Source organism: Lampris incognitus, chromosome 12, assembly GCF_029633865.1.
Source record: "Lampris incognitus isolate fLamInc1 chromosome 12, fLamInc1.hap2, whole genome shotgun sequence".
Lineage (NCBI taxonomy): Eukaryota > Metazoa > Chordata > Actinopteri > Lampriformes > Lampridae > Lampris > Lampris incognitus.
This window is the reverse complement of record NC_079222.1, coordinates 10,003,544-10,026,302: the sequence shown is the minus strand read 5'-3', so window position 1 is coordinate 10,026,302 and position 22,759 is coordinate 10,003,544. Positions and strand designations below refer to the sequence as shown.

Here is a 22,759-nt window from a genome sequence, read left to right as displayed (position 1 = left end):
GATTTGTTTGGAGGCTAATAAGTGGAGGTGCAAAGTACTACAGATCAGACTAGAAGACAATTAAACCCAGCATGGATGCACAGAGATGACAGAATAAAGCACCTCCCTGACAACTCTAGAGTTTCTTGACTTTTTGGTTTTATGAACTAAAAGTATGACTAAGTTTTCTTCTCTGAGGTAACCTGATTACAATATTCTATGGATGTGTCATGACGACCCAGTCTTCCCTCGAAAATTATGTTCTATGTTATGAGTTCAGAAATACGGTGTGCCGACACCAGTGCCAACACCAGCAGTTCCTATGGCTAAATTTTTATTCGTGATTTGGGTCCGGTAATTTTCATGCTTAGGTTTTACTTTCCCTGTGTTATGAAAAGACGCCGTTAAACAATTGTGTTAACTGATTCATAATGGCACAGTTGTGCTAGTGAGTGTTGTCAGTGACGGGCGTCATTTTGGTCAGCGAGTCTCTTGCTCCAAGTCTTTCTCTGTCAGTTAATAACCATTCCAGAGCTAAAAACAAGTGAAGGCATTTCCTGACTTGTGTGTCAACTTGCATGTGTGAGCTAAATTTAAATCTCTGGGCCATGATGGTCAGTCAGTGTGAGGCAGCCAAGGACTTTTGACCTAATGATTGGCTTTTTTTATAGATTGTTAAAGAAGTAGATCATTTCTCATTGATATTTTCTACTGTTATCCTTTTTGTTCCACCTGTTTTTTGCCTTTTTTCTGGTTCCCTAATAATACCATATATTAGGTTTTGGGTGTATAATTCCTATATACTGACAGCTTAGATTGACACCGCTGCTGGCACACATGCTGCAACCGGAAGAAACCTAATCCACTCAAGAAAGGAGCATTGAAAAACGGACTGCACGTTTGCTCTATACATTAATCATTCTGTGGCTATATGTGTTTGTGTAGTACCTCAGATAGTAAGGTTACAAGTGTTGGGGGGAAGTGTAACAAGAGACTGATGGTACATTTGCCCAGTGAAGCATTAGATAGTCATACCGAATTGAAGGAATAAGCATTAAACAAAGCTTTAGTGTTGGAAAAAACCTGTGTTATCCAAAGCTGAAACCCAGGTCACATTTTGCCTACTCTGCGGTACTTGGGCTTGTGAATATGTTCCAGCGCTGCAAGAATGTGCAAGAACTGGTTGGGTGGTGAGGCGGTTTACTAATGACTTTTGTAACCAGTGAGGCTCAAGGCTTCATTGGGAAACAGTCTAGAGGTTGTGGGGCGGCTCGTGGGGGGTGGGGGGCTTAGAGTCCAGGGTTAGAGTAATCCCTGACCACACTACACGGGTATGTCAATATCTTATTGCTTAAGATGGCGATAATATAGTGGCTGACTTAACATGCCCCGCTTCAGTTATTGTTGCATAATAATCAGAAAAGGAGCTAGATTATTGCCTGCGGCATGGAGGTGGTGGTTGAGCTATTTTACACTGTGCTCAGTATTTCAAGGTTCAGAGATTATTATAATCATAATAAGCTGATTGGAGAATGATTACGATGACGCAGTGGGCATGGCTTAGCCCGGAGCTATTTATCTATACGTGTTGTACCACATAAATCGGCAAAGCTACAGTCATTCTCACAAGCACCCTTTTCACCGTGGGTCAGATACTCTGGAGCTTCAGTCGAGAAGCTAAATCCCAGAGGTTTAGAACCGGGGCTAAACATCCCACTGTGTTTTACCGAGACACTCGTCCAAGGCTTATCACCAAAGTTGGCAAGACACCATAAATGCTGACTGGATTCCATTAGCATGTTATCAACCGTCTATCCAGCGAGGTGCATTATTGTGCAGTTTGAACACACAGCATTGTGGTTTTTCCACATATTGAACGATCAAAGTTCTGCTGCTAGCGGTCAACAATAGAACACAAGAAAGGCGCCTGTCACCACGATTAAGATCAACTGCTGTGATTTGGTCACATGCAGTAGATTACCTCGGCTGCTCTGTTGCTGTTATACAGCGGTTTCAGGCTGTGATCACATATGACGCTCCTTTTTTATAAAATCCTAGCTGCATCTGTGAGCATCGCTCAGACACAGAGGGCAGGAGCATGAGACATGTAATGTCACTCCCATTGCTAGGCAACACAAAGCTTGACAACAAAGTGCAACCTGAGCAGTGCAGCCAGAAAATATTGCACCAAAACAAGTTTGCAATATTGACACTGCTGCCATTTATTATGCTAGCTGGTAAGTTAATCGAGCTCTGTTTGCTGGCATTTGCTAAGGGAGAGCTGGTCAAAAATAGCGGTAACATTACTCACTGGATATCCATGTGCAATTCGCTACACTCCAGGCACTGTTAATTATTTTCTCTGTCATGGTAGTAACTCTTAGTTTGTTCATAAAGACAGGGATGCTCTTAGACAAGGATGCTAATCTTTTTCTCCATATTTCCCAATTTTTTTTTTTTTTTGTGTACAGCACAGCTGTTCAGACGTTAGTCTCTCCTCTCAAGTGATTTGATTGGTCGGTCAACCAGAGGGTGACATTGACCAGCCATGCGGCGTGGATAAATTTAGGTCATGTTAAATTTGGAGCACCCCAAAACATGTTGCTTGGGGGACCAGACTGCCATGATCAGACTGTTGAAAACTGGAAAAAAGATGCAGGCGCGTTCAAGGGACTGTCTTATCTGATCACAGTCTGGTAACGAAAAGAAACCCAGAAACAGTTTTAACTGTTTTTAATATTTAAAATTTCTTACACCAAAAAAATTTAGTTCCACCAAAAGTGGCTTGTTGCTATGCAGCCGAGTAACAATGGACACCTGCATGAATTTACTCCATGGCCTTTAGAGCGCACTCTTGAGTACTCTTGTCATTCAGTAGTTCAGTTTTCAGTGCATTCTGCTGAAGAAATTAAGATATTCAGGGCGTCTGGGTGGCGTGGTGGTCTATTCCGTTGCCTACCAGCATGGGGATCGCTGGTTCGAATCCCTGTGTTACCTCTGGGTTGGATGGGCGTCCCTACAGACACAATTGGCTGTGTCTGCGGGTGGGAAGCCGGATGTGGGTATGTGTCCTGGTCGCTGCACTAGGGTCTCCTGTGGTCGGTCGGGGCGCCTATTCAGGGAGGAGGGGGAACTGGGGGGGAAGAGCGTGATCCTCCCATGTGCTGCGTCCCCCTGGCGAAACTCCTCAGTCAGGTGAAAAGAAGCAGCTTGCAACTCCACATGTATTGGAGGAGGCATGTAGTAAAAAAGAAGAAGCTATTCAGAGCATGCACGAGATGCTCTGAGGAGACAGTTTGTCCTGGCATTACAACATTCCAGAAATGGCTGAAGATAAGGTTATGGCAAAATGCCAGAGTTATGGCTTACTTACATCACTCATGTCCCTTAGACGAGGGATGAAACATATCTGTCAGTAAACATTGTATCCAGATGAACTTATTCAACCCTCTTTGATTTTCTTACCTGGATTATTGAGCATGCACAAAAAAACGCTGCATTTAATGTTTCAAATTAAATATGCTAATTAGCAACAAATTACATTGCCTAGCTTTCAAAAAAACATATTAATGTTATCAAAAAGTAACATTGTTATTTACATAATCCTCTCTGTTGCTGTCTAGACAATCCTTTAAAATGGTAGAAATTATACTTCCTGTCAAAGTAACATTTATGTTTGCCATCTTGACACTTTGGCCATTGGGTGGTCTAGCATCAGAAAGGACCAGTAAGCAAGCTTCACTGGTGGCATCTCCTCGTGTGCATTGTCTGAGTCAGGCTATCTGCATACATGGTGGATATTTTGAAACTTGTTTTTTTTCCATTTTTGACACAGATACTTGATGACAGCCGTTTAAATCAGCTGCTGATGAAATTAGCTGTTATAAGTGGATTAATACAGCTGAACTGATGTGGCTCCCATGATGTCATAGTAAACGACACATGGTGGCTCTCGGCCAATCAGGTCGCTTGATTACAAATATTTTTTTTATAACATTTAATATAAAATTTTACAGAATTTCAAACAGCACCCATTGCTGACTTGGTATAAGACCAGGCAGCTGGCTAAATTGATATTTTCTGCCATTGGCTATTTGTGGGACACTTTAAAGCCTCAATGTCCAATGTGACGTCTAAGTGAAAGCATTTATTTGAAAATTCTTTCCTCTAGCAATGGAGTAAAATCATGTCAGAAGATTTCCATGTCCTTGTTAGTTTTGCCTTTGGTGTCACCCTGGTAGAAACAAAATTTTAATTTATTTTATTTTATTTTACTTTAATTGTTTTTTTGTGTGTGACAAATGTGGATGGGGTGGCACAGTGGTCGCTTCACAGCAAGAAGGTCCTGGGTTTGAACCCCGGGATTGTCCCACCTTGGGGGTCATCCCGGGTCGTCCTTTGTGTGGAGTTTGCACGTTCTCCCCGTGTCTGCGTGGGTTTCCTCCGGGTGCTCCGGTTTCCCCCCACAATCCAAAGACATGTCAGTCAGGCAAATCGGTCGTACTAAATTGACCCTAGGTGTGAATGTGTATGTGTGTGTGTGGGCCCTGTGATGGCCTGGCGGCCTGTGCAGGGTGTCTCCCTGCCTGCTGCCCAATGACTGCTGGGATAGGCTCCAGCATCCCTGCAACCCGACTTCGGATAAGCAGTTTGGATAATGGGTGTGACAAATGTGGATGGTAGTATGTAGTTGTCACAGCTCTGGCCATTCTGCTTTATATTTACATCTTGAATCTTGTTTATTTACTTCTTTTGGGTGAACTTGGTGGAAATATTAGACAAAATCATCCGTTCATACAATTTCTATATTAGGTGGCTACAGTGGGAGTTAAATAACCCAGACAATGTTATTATAGTCATGCACTACAGTGTGCTGCATGGGATCCGATAGCATGTGATGGCATCTTTCCAAATATTATTGGTATGTAAGTAGATTTTCCAACAGTGATTAGTTTTTTTTTTTTACTCCATTGACTGCTTGTTATGTTTCTCATTAACTGAATTGCTGAAAAAGATGGAATCACATATCTCTCTTATTCATTTCTATTAAATAATTCTAGTTTTTAATTCATACGAACTGGGATGAAGCGACAGGTTTGCCCAACATTGGACAAGGTGTCGGTGCTTCTTTGGGGATCCATATGCTGTCATGCAGTAATCACATTTCAGCTATTTTTTTTAACAGACATAATTTTTGTAGATAGAAAATAATTGCTGAAAGTGGAAGAAGATTTAGACAGTTTGAATAACTAATCTATAAAATATTCCCATCAAATTTTGTCCCTAGAGAAAAACACTGAAAACCACTCATTTGCATGTGGTTTGGCAGTGTTTCAACTTCTGTCAAGCCTGTTGGAAAAGCAGCATAGCTGCAGGACGATACAAGAATTATTAACTGTTAATAATTCTGGAAAATCAGCACAGCCGCAGGACAATTCAGTAATTATCGTAGTGTTAAGCCGTCCAACAATCATTGCATGGCCAACTGGCTTCTATAATAGTCAAGCTAATCAGTACTATCAAACATGTTTGTAGGAGATTTTCCATCCTGATGAATTACACGAGACATATCGCATGTTATGATCCGCATTTAGTTTTCTTTTGAGGGGGGCATCCAGTTAGCATAGCGGTCTATTCTGCTTACCAACACGGGGATCGCCGGTTCGACTCCCCGTGTTCCCTCCGGCTTGGTCGGGCGTCCCTACAGACCCAATTGGCCATGTCTGTGGGTAGGAAGCCGGATGTGAGGACTATGTGTCCTGGTCACTGCACTAGCGCCTCCTCTGGTCGGTCGGGGTGCCTGTTCAGGGGTGAGGGGGAACTGGGGGAATAGCATGATCCTCCCACGTGCTACGTCCCCCTGGCGAAACTCCACACTGTCAGGTGACAAGAAGCGGCTGGCGACTCCGTATGTATCGGAGGAGGCATGTGGTAGTCTGCAGCCGTCCCTGGAGCAGCAGAGAGGGGGTAGAGCAACGACCGGGACAGCTCGGAAGAGTGGGGTAATTGGCCGGGTACAACTGGGGAGAAAAGGGGGGGGGGTTTCCAAAAAAAATAATAATTCGGTAACACTTTCTATGAAGCATGCATCTATAACGCCCTATAAGCATCTATAATGCCCTACAAGCATCTATTGCATCTGTAACGCCCATACTTTCCTATAGTGTGTATTACAATGACTAACGGCTATGGCTGAAGACTGTGAAATAGCACTGAAGTCTCATTATGTATCTCTACAAAACGTCAGCAAAACAAGTTGGCTATGATGCATTATGACATTTGACAGATAAACAGGCTAATGATGACATTTGTATAATGCATAAATCCGTTTTAAATTGGCAATGTATCATAAAGGTGGTTATGAGGTGTTGTGAGGGCATATACATGGTTATAATGAATCTTACATTGACTTATAGCTATACTTATAGGGCGTTATAGATGCTTATAGGGCGTTATAGATGCAAGCTTAATAGAAAGTGTTACCAAAAAATTCTTTTGATGAAATGACATTGCAACTCTGCAGATGAAAACGGTCAACTGTAATTGTCATGGCTGGGAAACACTTCTGTTAAAGAGGCTGTGTGTGTGTGTGTGGGGGGGGTTGTTACTAAGGCTGGGATTTCCTAAATTTTCCACATCATTTCCCTTGCACCTCTCCTGCTGTGGGAAATGGAGCAGGTAAAATCTTTTCAGGGTGAGGAGCAACAACTGTGCTGTAGAGCTGTGTGTGTCTGGCACTGCACAAGTTTTTGTTGTGTGTGTGTGTGTGTGTGTGTGTGCGTGCGTATGTGTGTACATCAGTTGGGCCATCACACAATTTTTGATGTACCGCCTATATAATAGTAATGCGTCCAGTGTTTGATCCGGGATTCATTAAAACACATGTTTCTTTAGGGGGGATGTTGTCAAATGTCGGGGGGGGGCAATTAAAAACAAAATCATCAAAGAAGAATTTTTCATTGTTATTATAATAATCTTTATTATTATCTGTTTTTACCATCAGTATTAATGCTTATTTGAGATAACATCTACCAAATTTGAGAATCAGACTTCCACACATCTATCAAGTTGCTTGTTCTTTGTTGAGCCATACGATGTAGACTTTTTGGTTATAAAGCCTTCAAAACAGCCCTGACTGGGGTAACACTGGGCTTTCAGCTGAATAACAGTCCTGCGGGAGAACAAACATGGTATTTTTTTCCAGTCTTGACGTCTCCTGCATCTAACACCAACAAGAGTTGCGTAGAATTGCACCATAAAAATGAAGCCTTGAACGTTCAGCGTCTTTCTGGCGCTTGCAAAGTCCTACAGGAAGTACTCTGAATAAATCACGGCAGATAGTCCTGCTGATAACATGCCACGACAGCAAGTCATCTTGGCTTTCTCGTTCTCCGTTTTTGGTTTATAATCAGCTGGAAAAACATCCTTCACAGTTTCTGCTCATATTTGTGGCTTGATTTATGTGTCATGAAAATGAGACGTCACTGGCTTTTCTTTGCCCCTTGGTGAGGCAGTAGACTGGTGACCATGTATAGGCCAACACGGAGAGATGTTTTTATGAGACTGTTTCATCCTTTTTAGCAATCGGCTCTATGTTTTTTCAGTTGTTTGACAGCAAACTAAAAGTACATGGCTTATATGTTTAGACAGCTATGTTTTCCAGAAGCCCAGCTTTATTGTTACGCCATGATAACGCAATATTTTACTGCAGAAGGCATGAAGTCCTACATTGGTCATGGGAGGGTTGCTGAAACTTGGCGCCGGCTTGTCAGCCCTGCTGTGAGGACGCATCACGTGAGCGCCGAAATTTCCGTTCTGTCGCCGGCGTGACCGTGGCGTTCCTGCAGCACCGTCCGATCCAAACAAGACCAGTGTGTGTATGTTCACTCCATCTCACTAGAATTAATGCCATCCACTATCTGTTCATAATCTGCTGTCTCCATCCTGCTTTATTGCAACATTAGTACAACTTAGATAAATTGGCACTGGTAAAAAAATTGCCAGTCAAATGCTGCTGCCGTTATTTTTGCTGTGCTGTTTGTTTCCATTTTGCAGCCTCAACTATTCATCACTCTACCTCAGATTGAAAGAAAAATAACATTTTAGCAACAAGCATCACACTAATAACTGTTATTAAAGAACTTTTTCATTTTTTTCCCCGCTGATCATTCTGGGGAGGGGGTCAATTGAGCCCATGCATCAATTTCTAGTGGGTTGTTTATGGTATTTAGGGGATGAGTAAGTCAGTAAAGTTTTATTTATATAGCATTTTTAAAAACACACAGTTGCAAAGTGCTTTACGCTCAATCAGCAAAATACCAGTAAATGCATAAAATAAATTGAGTGAATATAAAACATGGCACCGGGAGTAACAGACCAAGCTAAAAACGATCAGAAACAGAAGGCAAGGGTAGGGAGCTATAAAAAGGCTTGCCTGAAAAGATGGGTTTTTAGAAGCTGCTTAAAACAGTCCAAAGGTTCAGCAAATCTAAGGGATTTAGGAAGATTATTCCAGAGGCTTGGGGCTGAAACTGCAAAGGCGCGGTCACCTTTTGTTTTGCAGTTTGGGGATGGATAGGTTTGCGGATCGGAGTGGTCGGGAAGTGGAACGAGGAATGAGAAGATCAGAAATGTAACTGGGGGCAAGATCACGCAGTGCTTCAAATGTGATCAATAGATCTTATAGATTATTCTGTATTTTATGGAAAGCCAATGGAGGGATGCAAGGATAGGAGTAATATGGGACCCACGGCTAGTTCTAGTTGGTAGTCTAGCAGCTGCATTCTGAACCAGCTGTAGACGATTTAAAGTAGCTTGGATGAGGCCAGAGTAGAGGGAGTTACAGTAATCTAGACGGGAGAAAATGAAACTGTGAATTAACATTTCGATATCCTTTAAAGACAAACTATTTCTAATTTTTTCAATATTTATTAGCTGAAGAATACAGGACTGGACAAGCTTAGTAACATGGTGAGCAAAAGACATTCTGGTCTAAGATGATACCAAGATTTTTAGCGGTAGGCTTGATGTTTGATTGAAGTGGACCAATAAACTGAATGCAATGGCACAGCCAAACATTGTAGGTCTGATTGTCCAGCTTGAAAGGAGGGTGAAACGGAGAAAATGCCCATCTACAACTCCTCCATATTTCTTTTCTGATTAACTTTTTTTTAAAATTATTTGTTAAACAAAATATGCATAACCCCCACCTCCAACCCAAGAATTCATCATCACCACAATGAGCCTTGTCTGTCAACATACGTATATACCTTCCATCATATGCATCAGACACAGATATTGAGAACAAAACAAAACTCGACAAACGAGCGATGAAGTACAAAACAAACTAGTGGGACCAATTAATTTTTTTTAGTGGTTCTGGACAGATTCATGGTCACAGCAGAGTAACCAAGTGAGGTCCTGAGACTGGCCTTCAGTATGGGTTCTTTGGTTTGGTGTGCATTTTCCCTGCGGAAGTGTTGTGGAGCTCCAGGGGCACTGGTGACTCTTCTTACAGGTAGGGATGGGTGACATGTAGTATTTGCACAATCCCAAATAATGCTATCATTCCAGAACTCCATAACAATCTAAAATGAGTTGGTCATTATGGTGTCCCTTCCGTAAAATAGCATCTAGGGGTCATAGAGGTTTGCAGTACATTAGTTCAGGACTCCGTTCTTACTGCAGTGATTCAAATGCAGTGTTGTATAACTATTAATTTGTAATGCTGCAGAATGCTGATGGTAAAAGTATATACTTCAACACGTTGGCTTATAGTTTCACTAAAAAATATTTCTGTCATGGACTTGTTGGAGAAAGTACTTAACTAGTGTGTCCATATTTTAGTTTTTTTACTCACACCCTCCCTCTCTTTCTCCAGACTTTTTCTGCCACTCTGTATCCCTCTCCCCATCTCCCATGTAATCTCATCGCTCTCTACCCTTCTCTTTGTTTGTCTCTTCTTACACTCGTCTTTATCTCTCCGGCAGCCAAACAAAGCTTCTAGTATCAGCGTGCTTCTTGTCTATTTGCATGACTGTAGTCAGATTAGTTTCTCCACCTCTCCCTCTCACTGATAATTGGTATTACGTAATGTATGGTATTGTTTTGGTTCAGCCCCTTGTTGGCTATTGGCCAAGGGGTCTGTCCTAACCCACTGGCTGAGTGTAAGCGTGAAGGACTGTCCCACAGTGGTGACTGAATAGAGGATGAAAACACAAGTGGTAGGGGTAAGAATGATGGCACAGATACAGAAGTAGTCAAGAGACCTCTCAAATGGCTTTAACAGAAATGCTCAGTGCTAACCTTGCTTGGTCTGGCACTTTCCCCATAGGTTGGTACAAGACATGCTCAACTGCACAAGATCATCTCACAGTTTGTTGTTTGCTCACGCAGAACTTTTACATACGTTTAGTTGGGCGTGCACCAATGCTGCAGCTACTGCTAGCTCAACTAGCTGATTAGCCTACAATGACCATAACTAGCTGAGGAATTTTGCACTTTAGCAATACACGATTTTGTCAGTTGATTTTCTAAATTCATCGTTGGCCGATTTTCACATCATTAGTATGAATAAAGATTCACAAGTTGATTTTATTTTTTTCTGATGAATAGGTAACCAATTAAATCTCTTGACTCATCTCTAGCTTCTACATTGTCAGCTGTACTTGCCATTTTGTTTGAATAAGACTAAAATCTTGGTCACAGAAATGAGAAGTCAATACTGTACTCTTTTTTTTTTCTTTTTATGCAGAAAATGGTATACCGTTATCCTTCAGGCGCCAGAACAGACCGTATTTTTAGCTGTTTTGATTGTCAAATTTGAATTTAGAAATGGAAAAAAAAATGTTCATTAACGATTTCCCTTCCAAACTGGGTGTTGGCTTGGGTGAAGTTACCAGCTGGAACATGTGCTGCCATGTAGATATTACATGTTAGGTTCTTTTGTCACGACAACAGGTTTAGGGCGTGTTTAACACACTTCTTTTTAGGCTGAAAACAGTGATTGTCTTGGTGTGTTTTCACCTACAGTGATGGTATAAAAAAACATTTCGATTGATTGGTAGCAATGAACAACATATCAGACATCCCAGATGGAGGCCTTCTCCATTTTTTCTACCAACTGTAAGATTATCAGCCATGAGGAAGGCAGACTGTTGAGTTTTCAATTTATAGGCCTAGTAGATATATAATGATAATAATAATAATAATAATAAATCAATCTTGTATAGCGCTTTTCTAGTACTTAAAGTTGCTTTACAATAAATGGAGTGAAACAAGATGACAGATGAACATAACACAGACATACAGGGGTGGATGGGAAGGGGGGCTACGAGAAGGAGAAGCGGCAGCCACACACGACAGCAGCAGTGCTCTCCGACTTGGACAGATACAAAGGGAAAGAAAAACAAACATCATAAATCACATAAATCACAGATGCAGGTCAAGTGCTCAGTCCCCAGCCTGCCCCTGACCAGGGGTGTATGAGCGGACGGGGGGGGGGGCGAGAAGGCAATCGAGAAAAGGTGTGTCTTGAGACGGGATTGGAAGGGTTGGAGGGATTCTGAGTCTCTAATGATTTGGGGAAGTGAGTTCCAGAGCCTGGGAGCTGCTTTGGAGAAGGCTCGGTCACCAAAGCTGCGGAGGTTGGACCTGGGGGTAGAGAGAAGGGAGACTGAGGTGGATCTTAGGGACCAAGAGGGTTGGTTGGGGGAGAGGAGATCGGTGAGGTATGGGGGAGCCCGTTTGTGAAGGGCTTTATAAGTAAGATCCAGGATTTTGTAATTGATCCGGTGGGAGATGGGTAGCCCGTAGAGGTCTTGTAGGACTGGGGTGATGTGGTGCCAGGATTTGGTGAAAGTTAAAAGTCGGGTGGATGCGTTCCGGACGAATTGGAGTCTCTTGATAGAGCTAGCACCGATGCCATAGAGGAGTGAATTGCAGTAATCAAGGTGGGAGGAGATGAAGGCATGGATCAGTATCTCAGCAGCAGGGTATGTGAGAGAGGATCTTATTTTTGCAATGTTGCAAAGGTGGTAGAAGGAGGATTTGACCATTTGGCGGATGTGTGGCTCAAGGGAGAAGATGGGATCAAGGATCACACAAAGGTTGCGTGCTTGGGGGGAAGGGGAGACAGTAGTGCCATCAATGGTGAGTGCAAGGTTGTTGGTTTGGCTGAGAGTGGACTTGGAGCCAATAAAGAGGAGTTCAGTTTTGTCACTGTTGAGTTTGAGAAGGTTTTGCTGCATCCAGACTTTAACTGCAGACAGACAGTAGTCGATGTGAGAGAGGGGTGGATTGTGAGGGGATTTGGTGCTGAGGTATATCTGGGTGTCATCAGCATAACAGTGGAAGTCCAAGTTGAAATGGCAGATAATCTGACCAAGAGGGATGATGTAGATGATGAAAAGGAGTGAGCCGAGTACAGAACCTTGGGGAACACCTTGTGTGACTGTGGATGGAACAGAGGAGTGGTTGTGAAGTGAGATGAAGTGTGACCTGTCGGAGAGGTAGGACTGGAGCCAGCTGAGTATGGTGCCTTCAATACTGACATCTTTCAATCTGGTGAGCAGGATGTTGTGGCTCACAGTATCGAAGGCTGCACTCAGGTCGAGGAGGATGAGGATGTTAAGGGCTCCAGTATCAGCAGAGGTGAGGAGGTCATTAAGTACTTTAAGGAGTGCAGTTTCAGTGCTGTGGAGTGGGTGAAAACCAGACTGGAGGGGTTCGAGTAGGTTGTTGGGAGTGTAAGTAGGTTTGGAGTTGTGTGGCGACAATGCGTTCCAGGGTTTTAGAGAGGAAGGGGAGATTGGAAATTGGCCGGTAGTGGTTGAGGCAGGATGGATCAAGACCGGGTTTCTTGAGAATTGGGGTGACAGCTGAAGTTTTGTATGCAGAGGGGACAATTCCATGGGACAGTGAGGAATTGAAAAGGTTGGTGAGGTAGGGGCATAGGGCAGGGAGGCATTTCTTCAGTAGGGGGGTGGGGAGGGGATCAGGGGAGCAGGTTGTGGATTTTGATGAGCTGATGAGTTCAGAGATAGTGGTAGGGGCAATTGGAACAAACCGGGAGAGGCGGCGATCAGGGGGAGGGGTAGGGAATTCAAGAGGAAGGGGGAGAAGAGGGGCCGGAGTAGGTGCTGCCGAGTCAGATGCAGGGGACAGTGATTTGTTGATAGCGGCGATTTTGTCTACAAAAAATTGGAGAAATGAGTTGCATTGTTCAGCAGTAGAGTTGGAGAGGGCATCGGCACGGGGCTTGAGGAGGTTGTTTACAGTGGAGAAGAGGGTGCGGGGGTTACGTTTGGAATCATTAATGATGGTGGAAAAATAGACAGACTTGGCGGCGGTGAGGGCATCTTTGTAGGCAGAGAGGTGGAGGTTGTGGGCTTCTTGATGTACAGTGAGAGATGTTTTTCTTGGCGAGTCGTTACAGTTGGCGGGCAGTCTGTTTCATTGTGCAGAGCTCAGGTGTGAACCAGGGTGCAGAGGTGTTGAAGGAGACTGTTTTTGTTTTGAGAGGGGCCAGTGTGTTGAGGGAGGCAGACAGAGTGGCGTTGAGGTGATTGGTGAGATCATCAGGTAAGGTAGAGGCTGGTTCCAGGGGGAGAGCAGAGGAGAGCAGATCGGAGAGTTGGAGGGGGTCAACAGATTTAATATTGCGGAATGTTATTTCTCTGAGGAGGTGTGGCCAAGGAGTTGGGGATGGAATAGTGAACTGGATGAGATTATGGTCTGACAGAGGAAATGGGGATGGATGGATGGATGTTGTGTATCGGTAGATTGACAGAGCAGACCGGGTCAAGGATATGGCCTTTGACATGGGTGGGGAAGGTGACGTGCTGGGTGAGGTTGAAATTGTCCAGTAGAGTGATGAATTCTGATGCAAACTTACAGGTGGGTAAATCAATGTGGATGTTAAAATCACCAAGCAGTAGTACATGTGAGGAGAGAGATGAGACTATTGTGAGGAGTTTAGAGAGGTCATACAGGAAAGATGGATTTGGTGTGGGTCAGCATCTTCCTTACAAATGTGGCACCATTTAAAAGGGAAATAAACAAGCTTTCCAACAGTATAATATTTTTTGCCAAGAAGTATTGTTACAGCAAAGAAATAATCTACCAAACACAAATTTCCTTACTTTTCGTGCTAAGTATATATATATATTGACATAGTCCTGTTTTTGGAAGGGCTAACTTTGCAGTGAAAATATGGTTACTGTCCCCTGGTATGCATGACTTTCACTTCCTCTTGATAGTGCTTTAGTCTCAAGGCACTGTGAACGCCAAAGAACATGACGTGTTTCACCTTTGTGCTGTTGTATTGTCTTTTTTGTATTTTATCAATTCTGTCTGCAAATTTTACTCTGATGTTTGGGATAAAGCAAGACACAAAAGGCCTACACAGAACTGTGTACACAGGAGGTTAATTTGTCTCTGTTTATTCCTGCCATGTTGTAGAACACTATATTCAAGTATTTCTGTTTAGGCGTGGTGTTTATCCAAATCTTTAGGGATTTGGGGCTATGCCGTGGAGGTGTGAGAGCTGCTACTTCTCCAAATGTTTAGCTTATTTTAGCATTTCCAGCCCTTGTTTGAGTGCACAAAGCCCATTTGTTTGGCGTTTATACCCTTATCCGTTTGGCAACTGTGGTTTTGTGGGAAAGCAAAGAGTTAAATACCTACTCCTGCTATGAATAACCTCCCTGTTGTGCAGAGGAACATAGAGATAAAGCAGAATAGAATAGATTGAATGGGCCATTGGAAAGGTATGGAAAAAGGCAGCGTTGGCTAAAATGTTAGACCTGCTGTATGCTGTTGCTCTTAGTCTTGCTGACTGTCTGAGACAGCTTAAACATCATCACCCTTTGTCTTGACTGACCTCATCTGACACATTTCTTTACAAGTGGTACATCTTACTGTTGGATGACTTTGTTTGTCAAAAAGCCAACCTTTTCAAGATTCAAAATGTCAATTTTCAGATTTGTGATTGGTCATCCTTAAAAATTATTTAGGAAGTTTTGAATATACAACAAGGGCTGTAAAGAAAAGTACCTTCAGTATATGACTTACCATGTAAAATTTAAATTAAAAGAAATGGGAGGGGAGCAAAATCAGACTAGTGCACTGGCAATATTTTAGTGTTAAGGTCTTGCAGCTGAATAATAATACGAATGGTGGAAGTGACAAAAATAATAAATTAAACACTGAATTGGTGAAATAGCGACCGAATTAAATGATGGCTTGAATTAAGTGCTATCACATTAAATACTGCAAAAATAAAATCAGTAGAATTAAATGTTACAGCAAATAAAATGTAATTGTACTAAGATTTTTACAAGTCCTTTTATTATTCTATTTGATTGCATTGACATTTATTGTTCTCAAGCAATTTACACAGTTATATTTATTGAGATTCCACTCCAATACCATCTGTATGAATTCATCACTGCTTTCACCACTATCTTTTATTCGATGCTGCGTTCCATGCCACTTTATTTGATTTAATAGTGGTTCCAGTATTTGTCAATCAAATGGTTTCGCTGTAGCGTATGTCTATGATCAATGCACTGGATGAGTGACTGCACTTGGCAGGTTTGTCATTTAGGTAGCTAGCAAGATGCTAAATTTGCTTCTTACCAGCAAGTATGAGCTAATGAAGTTGAACCAAAACCATCTGATTCAGACCCTGGATCATGTCACAGAACTTATTTTGTGGAATTGTCACATAATTTACATAATTAATTTCCAGTCAATATAATTTAGAGACTGTGATGTCAAACAAAGTCAAGTCAATTTTATTTGTATAGCCCAATATCACAAATTCCAAATTTGCCTCAGGGGGCTTTCCAGCAACACAGAATCCTGCCCTTAAACCCCCGCATCAGATAAATAAAAACTCCCTAAAAAAAAAAACCCTTTAACAGGGAGAAAAAATTGCAAGAAACCTCAGGCGGAGCAACAGGGGAGGGATTTCTCTCCTAAGACGGACAACGTGCACGAGACAGTTCTTGCATATCGCGTAGATGTTATCGATTTTGTTCCATCAGTATTGTAAAAGCCGAAGTGGGGCGTTATTATGAATCTCATGGCGCTTCTAGGCAAGACACGCCCCGTGTAGCATTTGCACGCTAGGATTGGCCAGTACTCGTTGCCTCCGTGGGTTGGGTTGGTTAAGGTTAGGGTTGGGGCAGGGTTAGGGTTAGGGTTAAAGTTAGCTAATCAGAGACAGGGTAGGGGCCGTTCTTCCTAGAATCCTAGCGCCTGGATGCTATGTGGGGCGTGTCTTGCCTAGAAGTGCAAGGGATTCATAATAATGCTGAAGTTGGGGTCCGGACTTCCGAATTTTCCACACTGTCTGCCATCCCCCCCCCCCCCCCCCCCGTTGGGTTTCTTGTTCTTCACTATAAGTTTACCCTCATTCATTTAATAAGCGCCACCACGAGGAGTCCTGAAGTAGTGACTTTGGTAAGTCAAATTGGTGGGGGAATCCGTTTAGAGCGCCTGCATATTTTAATAAGAAATATCAATATTTGGTGCCAGTGAATTGATAACGTATTGCAAGAGGAAGTAACACAATATATTACCGTATCGATATTTTGTTCTACCCCTAATGAAGATTATCGCTCACTTCCTTTTTTTCTTTCTTTTTTCCCGTCACTGTAACCCACACATAACACCCACTACCGGTGGTGGACGAAACCAGAGGAAACAAAAAAGGACAAAAAAGTGATGTTTTCTTGACTGAACTTTGTTCACTGACTTTCACACAAAACGTGATCCCTGTTAAAACACAGTTTGTTTGTTTTTTGTGTGTGAAAAGGGTTTCAGTGGTAATGTGTTCTAGGTTTTGATTTGAGTGAAAGAGCACCCTCGTGCAATGTGGTGTGTCCTTCGCACAGGACAGTGGCCCTGTTCACACCTGGTATTAACACGTGTCATGGATGATCCAGTCACAAGTGGACAGCTCAAAGTTCCTCAGTACACACCTGGCATTAGAATGCGTCTCCACATGCATTTCAAGTGACCACTTGGGATCGGGTCTCTCGTCCTCGGTCTATATGCAAATAAACTGCACATCATTTCTGTTTGTAAAGACCAAATGTGTTGCTGTTTGTAACCGGTGGGAGGCAGCAATGCACTTCCCATGCCCAGTCTGCTGGAAATTAAAAGAAAAATAAGTTTGCAGTAACCTTGGCACACAGGCAAAATCACATCAATACAGACTGGGTCTGTATTGATTACCCCAAATGGAAATCAGACAGCATGTTTTGTGAGTACTCTTATCTACAAGAATCCATTTTGCCAGTGCTGTGGCTTCTTGTTTTGCACTTTAATGCGATGACGTTGGCGTGCAAATGAGTACTTACTTCCACTTACACAGAGGAAGTCAGTTGAGTAGGCTGTCCTTCAGTGTGGCCCAGGACTCATTCGTGTACACACTGCTAAAATAATATGGCCATGGGCGTCCGGGTACTGTAGCAGTCTATTCCGTTGCCTACCAATATGGGGATCGCTGGTTCGAATTCCCGTGTTACCTCCAGCTTGGTCGGGCGTCCCTACAGACACAATTGGCCGTGTCTGCGGGTGGGAAGCTGGACGTGGGTATGTGTCCTGGTCGCTGTACTAGTGCTTCCTGTGGTCGGTCAGGTTGCCTGTTCGGGGAGGAGGGGGAACCCATGCGCTACGTCCCCCTGGTGAAACTCCTCACTGTCAGGTGAAAAGAAGCAGCTGGTGACTCCACATGTATCAGAGGAGGCACGTGGTAGTCTGCAGCCCTCCCCGGATCGGCAGAGGGGGTGGAGCAGCGACCGGGACGGCTCGGTAGAGTGGGGTAATTGGCCGGATACAATTGGGGAGAAAAAGGGGGGGGGTATGGCCATATGCGGCCCAGACTAGCTCCGAATGTGGTCTGAGTGATTGGCTCTCAGTAGGTCCTCAATGCATTTTAGGTGCATTCACAGCTGTACTTAAAGCTGTCCACTTGTGATCGGATCACTCAATGTGCATTTTAATGCCAGGTGTGAACAGGGCCAGTGTCAGATGTCAGGTCTTGTTTACTGAACACACACACACACACACACACACACACACACACACACACACACGCAAAGGGGGACTGTTAATAGAGTGACATGATAGTGTCCGGTGGCCTTCTACCATAACGTCAACAAACAGGCAGGCAGGACTGTAAATAGCACAGGCTGGCGTGGCATTGAGAGTCTGTCATGCACAGACTCTGATCCACAGTCAGCTGGGCTAGTTTTAATAATAATGTGATGTCACTTCAATTCTCCACCTATTTTTGAAGAAACTGCATAAACTCAAACGTACCTCCAAATCCATGTGATTATTTCCAAAGTCTTTTTTGGAATCGCTCCGAGCTACAGCTGAAGGTCTTAGGAGCTACACGTGGCTTGTGAGCCTTTGCAGTGAGGATGAGGAGTAGAAGGTTTGCGGGCAGAATCTCTGCCTCCCATCTTCCTCTTTGCTGTCAGCATTCCCACATTCCTTTTGATGTTCTGTTCCTTGATTCTCCTCCTCGTCCTGTGGCACGTGGACCGTCTGGTGCTCAGACAGAAAGTCATTCCTTTCTCTCCGCCCGGGCCAATCTTTCAGACTCAGGGAAGGAAGGAGGAGGGTTGCAATGGGGGAGGTGTGGGGGGGGGCGGATCATAGGCAGGAAGAGAACAAGACATTCAAAATCAGTTTACAACGAGGATCAAGAAATGGAAAAGCAAACAGATGAAAAGCAACAGGGAAGGGAAATGGCAAGTTAATGAGATGGTAAACCTTTTTAGAGTTGAAAACAGTTTGGGATGGCCGAGCTGATTGCCCTGAACACGCCAAACCATCGCTGTTAGGGAGAAAATCTGTTCCCTTTCTTACTTCCCTGAATGTATAAGAATATAATGAAATTAATCTTCACATCCATCAAGTATGCTTTTATTTTTTTTTCATTGGAATTTAATTCATTGTCTATGTTTATTTTTCTAATCTGCTTTTAAGATATATTTAACTGCAGCCAGTTTAGCCTTTTTTCCATTTCCAGACACTTATTTCCTTTTACACTTCCTGGTTTTCTATGTGCCTGAATAGAAGTACTACACAAAGCACAGTATCTTCCCTAAGTGGTCAGATTTATTGAAGTTACAATTTCCTCAACAGTAACTGTCTTTCACCGTGTTCTTTTTAGAGAGCTTTTGTACACACTTTTGTAATACTTTTTTTTACTTGTATGTTAAAACTTAATGTCATCTACACTTCACCTTGTTTAAAGACTTTAGGTCAACATGATACATGAAGCTATTTGGTCACACTTTCTAATGTTTGTTACTCCCTCACTTTTTTGTTCTTTTCCTATGCACTGCAATACTACAGTACAAAAATATGCTCATTACTAACGTCACATGCCTCAGTAGCCTTACGCAGTACATGAACACAGTACACAGACAAAACTGTGTTTTACTCCTATTGCACTGTTTGGGTATGCTTTCCTTCCTTTCTTAAAACTATCTATGAAACCTTCAGCATGGCGTGATTGAGCTCATCTGTGGCACAACAATAAGATCAGGATCTTACTTGACCTATAATGGGTCAGGTTTGTACGCAGGCTCAATACTGTTTTGTTTTTGGTTTTTTTAGATCCAGACATTTGGAGTGGAAGCTCCATGCAAGACAGTGGAAGATCTGACGAGTGGCGTCGTCATGGCCCAGGCGCTACAGAAAATGTAAGTTGAAATATACCACTCACACGGGGGTGTCCGGGTAGCGTAGCGGTCTATTCTGTTGCCTACCAACACGGGGATCGCCGGTTCGAATCCCTGTGTTGCCTCGGGCTTGGTCGGGCGCCCCTACAGACACAGTTGGCCGTGTCTGCGGGTGGGAAGCCGGATGTGGGTATGTGTCCTGGTCGCTGCACTAGCGCCTCCTCTGGTCGGGCGGGGTGCCTGTCCAGGGGGGAGGGGGAACTGGGGGGAATAGCATGAGCCTCCCAATCGCTACGTCCACCTGGCGAAACTCCTCACTGTCAGGTGAAAAGAAGCGGCTGGCGACTCCACATGTATTGGAGAAGGCATGTGGTACTCTGCAGCCCTCCCCGGATTGGCAGAGGGGGTGGCTCAGGAGAGTGGGGTAATTGGTAGGGTACAACTGGGGATAAAAAGGGGGGGGGGAATAAAAAATAAATATATATATATATATATTTATGTGACTCACCTGAAATTATTTTACTAACTCTAATATCACTGTGTTTGGTAATGATCTCCAACAGCACTGATCCCTTTGTGATCGCGTGCTGTAGAGTTGATGTGTTATTTGAGAGGCCCACCCTCGTACTTAGTAATACTGATTTGAGTGAAAAAATTCCATTAATAATGTGATGGATGCTTCTTTTTGAAGTGATACTTCACATTAAACTTTAAAATATAATGTTTAGTGTAAAGTTTCCCCCTGCAAGTTATAGAATAAAGTGGCTGGCTTGAAAGGTTAATGTGAAGTAGTTGTGTCCGTGCGTGTGTACCTCTCCAAAAAAATCTTCATTATGCTGTTGACCAGCCGGTCTTTTCAGAGTGACTGTAAGTTATAACTCTTTTCTTTCCTCCCCCCATTCACTGTAATTGTGATGTGACTGTAATGGTAGGGTGTGATGTGAAATGCTGCTGTTGGCATGCTACTTTTTCCTCCCCCTCTGTGTGCACTCTCACGTGCATTTTTTTTTAAGTACACATGCTCTAGTATGTCAATTCACTACTGCTGTGTTAAATATCAGGCAGGTTGCTGATTAAAATAGGTTGTAAAATCAAAACATTTCTATAATGTTGCAATCTTATACTGACAGCTCAGGGTCCAAAATGAACTTTTTGGCTTACCTGCCAAAGTAGATGAAAAAGTTTACTGGCCAGATAGTTAAAATCTAAAATCTAAAACTAGCAGCTTTACAGAATTTTTTTTTTCTCCTACTGGCCAAAGTGGCAGGAAGGTTTACAAGATGGTCGTGAGACCAGCTATGTTTCATGGTTTGGAGACGGTGGCACTGATGAAAAGACAGGAGGTGGAGCTGGAGGTGGCAGAGTTGAAGATGTTAAAATTTTCATTGGGAGTGATGAAGAAGGACAGGATTAGGAACAAGTATATTAGAGGGACAGCTCAGGTTGGACGGTTTGGAGACAAAGCAAGAGAGGCAAGCTTGAGATGGTTTGGACATGTGTGGAGGAGAGATGCTGGGTATATTGGCAGAAGGATGCTGAATATGGAGCTGCCATGGGAAGAGGAAAAGAGGAGGGCCAAAGAGGAGGTTTATGGATGTGGTGAGGGAGGACATGCAGGTGGCTGGTGTGACAGAGGAAGATGCAGAGGACAGGAAGAGATGGAAACAGATGATCCACTGTAGCGACCCCTAACAGCCAGAAGTAGTAGTAGTACTAGCGGTAGTAGTAGTGGTAGTGGTAGTAGTAGTAGTGGTAGTAGTAGTAGTAGTAATAGTAGTAGTGGTAGTAGTAGTAGAGTGGCAGGTGGTCTCCATAATTTAACTGCCTTTGGCGACTGGTGAGTGTTAATTTTGGACCCTGTGACAGCCATTTCATTAGAAATCCAAACAAAATGATTGGTAATTTTCCTTTTGAATTTAAAAAAAAAGATAGGCTTAATTATTTTTTTTTTGAGGTGATTGATTTTTCATTTCAAACATGTTAAAATAACAAAATAAAATATATAGTCACATATACATAAACAAGCGGAAATAGCAGTGAACATATTTTGCAAACTCTCTGTAACAACACAAGTAATAACTAGTCCATGTTCAAAAAGGGTGTAGGATGAAGTAAATGACTTTTCTGGTCCTACCCCTTTTTTATACATTATTAATCAAATCAAACCGAAACAAAACTTTCAAAACAAAAGTGAAAAAAAAAGAGAGATGCATTGAGATCAAAATAAACAAAACAGCCCAAGTCAAACAAGGCAGCTTACACGTCATGTATCATGTCATGTTATTCCACTCCACCTCTTTGTTCATCCATCCTATATCTGTTCAATATGTTATTTTTAAAGAGTTGTTTAAGCTTACTTATTGGATGTACACATCTTCATTTCTTCATTTTCTCAATGGTTTCAGTGAACCTGTTTTTAGAATGTGGTTTGTTTGTTTTTGTTTTGTTTTTCTATCAAAATAATGTTGCATCAGTGTTGCACCATCCTCGATACAATTAATTGAAAAGGTTCCAGTGGGAATTTCAGAGACACTGCAGTAACTTTGTTGCTCTCTGCATGTATTGTATTTATTGTATGTATTTGTATATGTATATTGTATATGTATTTGTATGAGATGTATTTGTTTTGTGTTTTTACAGAGATTTAACATATTTCAATGAGAGCTGGATTAGTAGAATCAAGCCTGAGGTTGGGGACAACTGGAGGTTGAAGGTAAAGACCACATAAACTCCCATGCCTTGCTTCTTAGTCTTGTACAGTACTGCTTATCTGTTTATTTTGTACAAAACCCACACTAAAAACCCACAGACCACACAAAGTCTTGGTTCTTATTGTCTCTACTTACCTGCCTTAAAGTACAAGTGCTGATGCTCCAATCTTTGACTTGAATATTTTTTTTCTTATTCCAGGTCAGCAACCTGAAGAAAATTCTGAAGGGCATCCTAGACTATAACCAAGAGGTACAAATCAGCTACTTCTGCTTATTTTGAAATAAATTAGATGCCAGCCCTTTACAGTCCATATCTCTAAATTAATAGCTTTCAGTTGCAGGACTTAAGTGATTTTTACT

The 22,759-nt window shown here is 42.6% G+C and overlaps 1 protein-coding gene across 2 annotated transcripts in view; it reads left to right on the top strand.

Annotated features, from left to right (window-relative positions):
* Positions 1–22,759, top strand: part of hook3 (hook microtubule-tethering protein 3) — a 75,107-nt gene that overhangs the window by 5,821 nt on the left and 46,527 nt on the right. For both annotated transcript variants that reach the window (XM_056290339.1, XM_056290340.1), the window contains exons 2-4: positions 19,624–19,709; positions 22,329–22,401; positions 22,599–22,649. In XM_056290339.1, the coding sequence (XP_056146314.1) occupies positions 19,624–19,709; positions 22,329–22,401; positions 22,599–22,649 (210 nt within the window). The remainder of the gene's footprint in view (positions 1–19,623; positions 19,710–22,328; positions 22,402–22,598; positions 22,650–22,759) is intronic.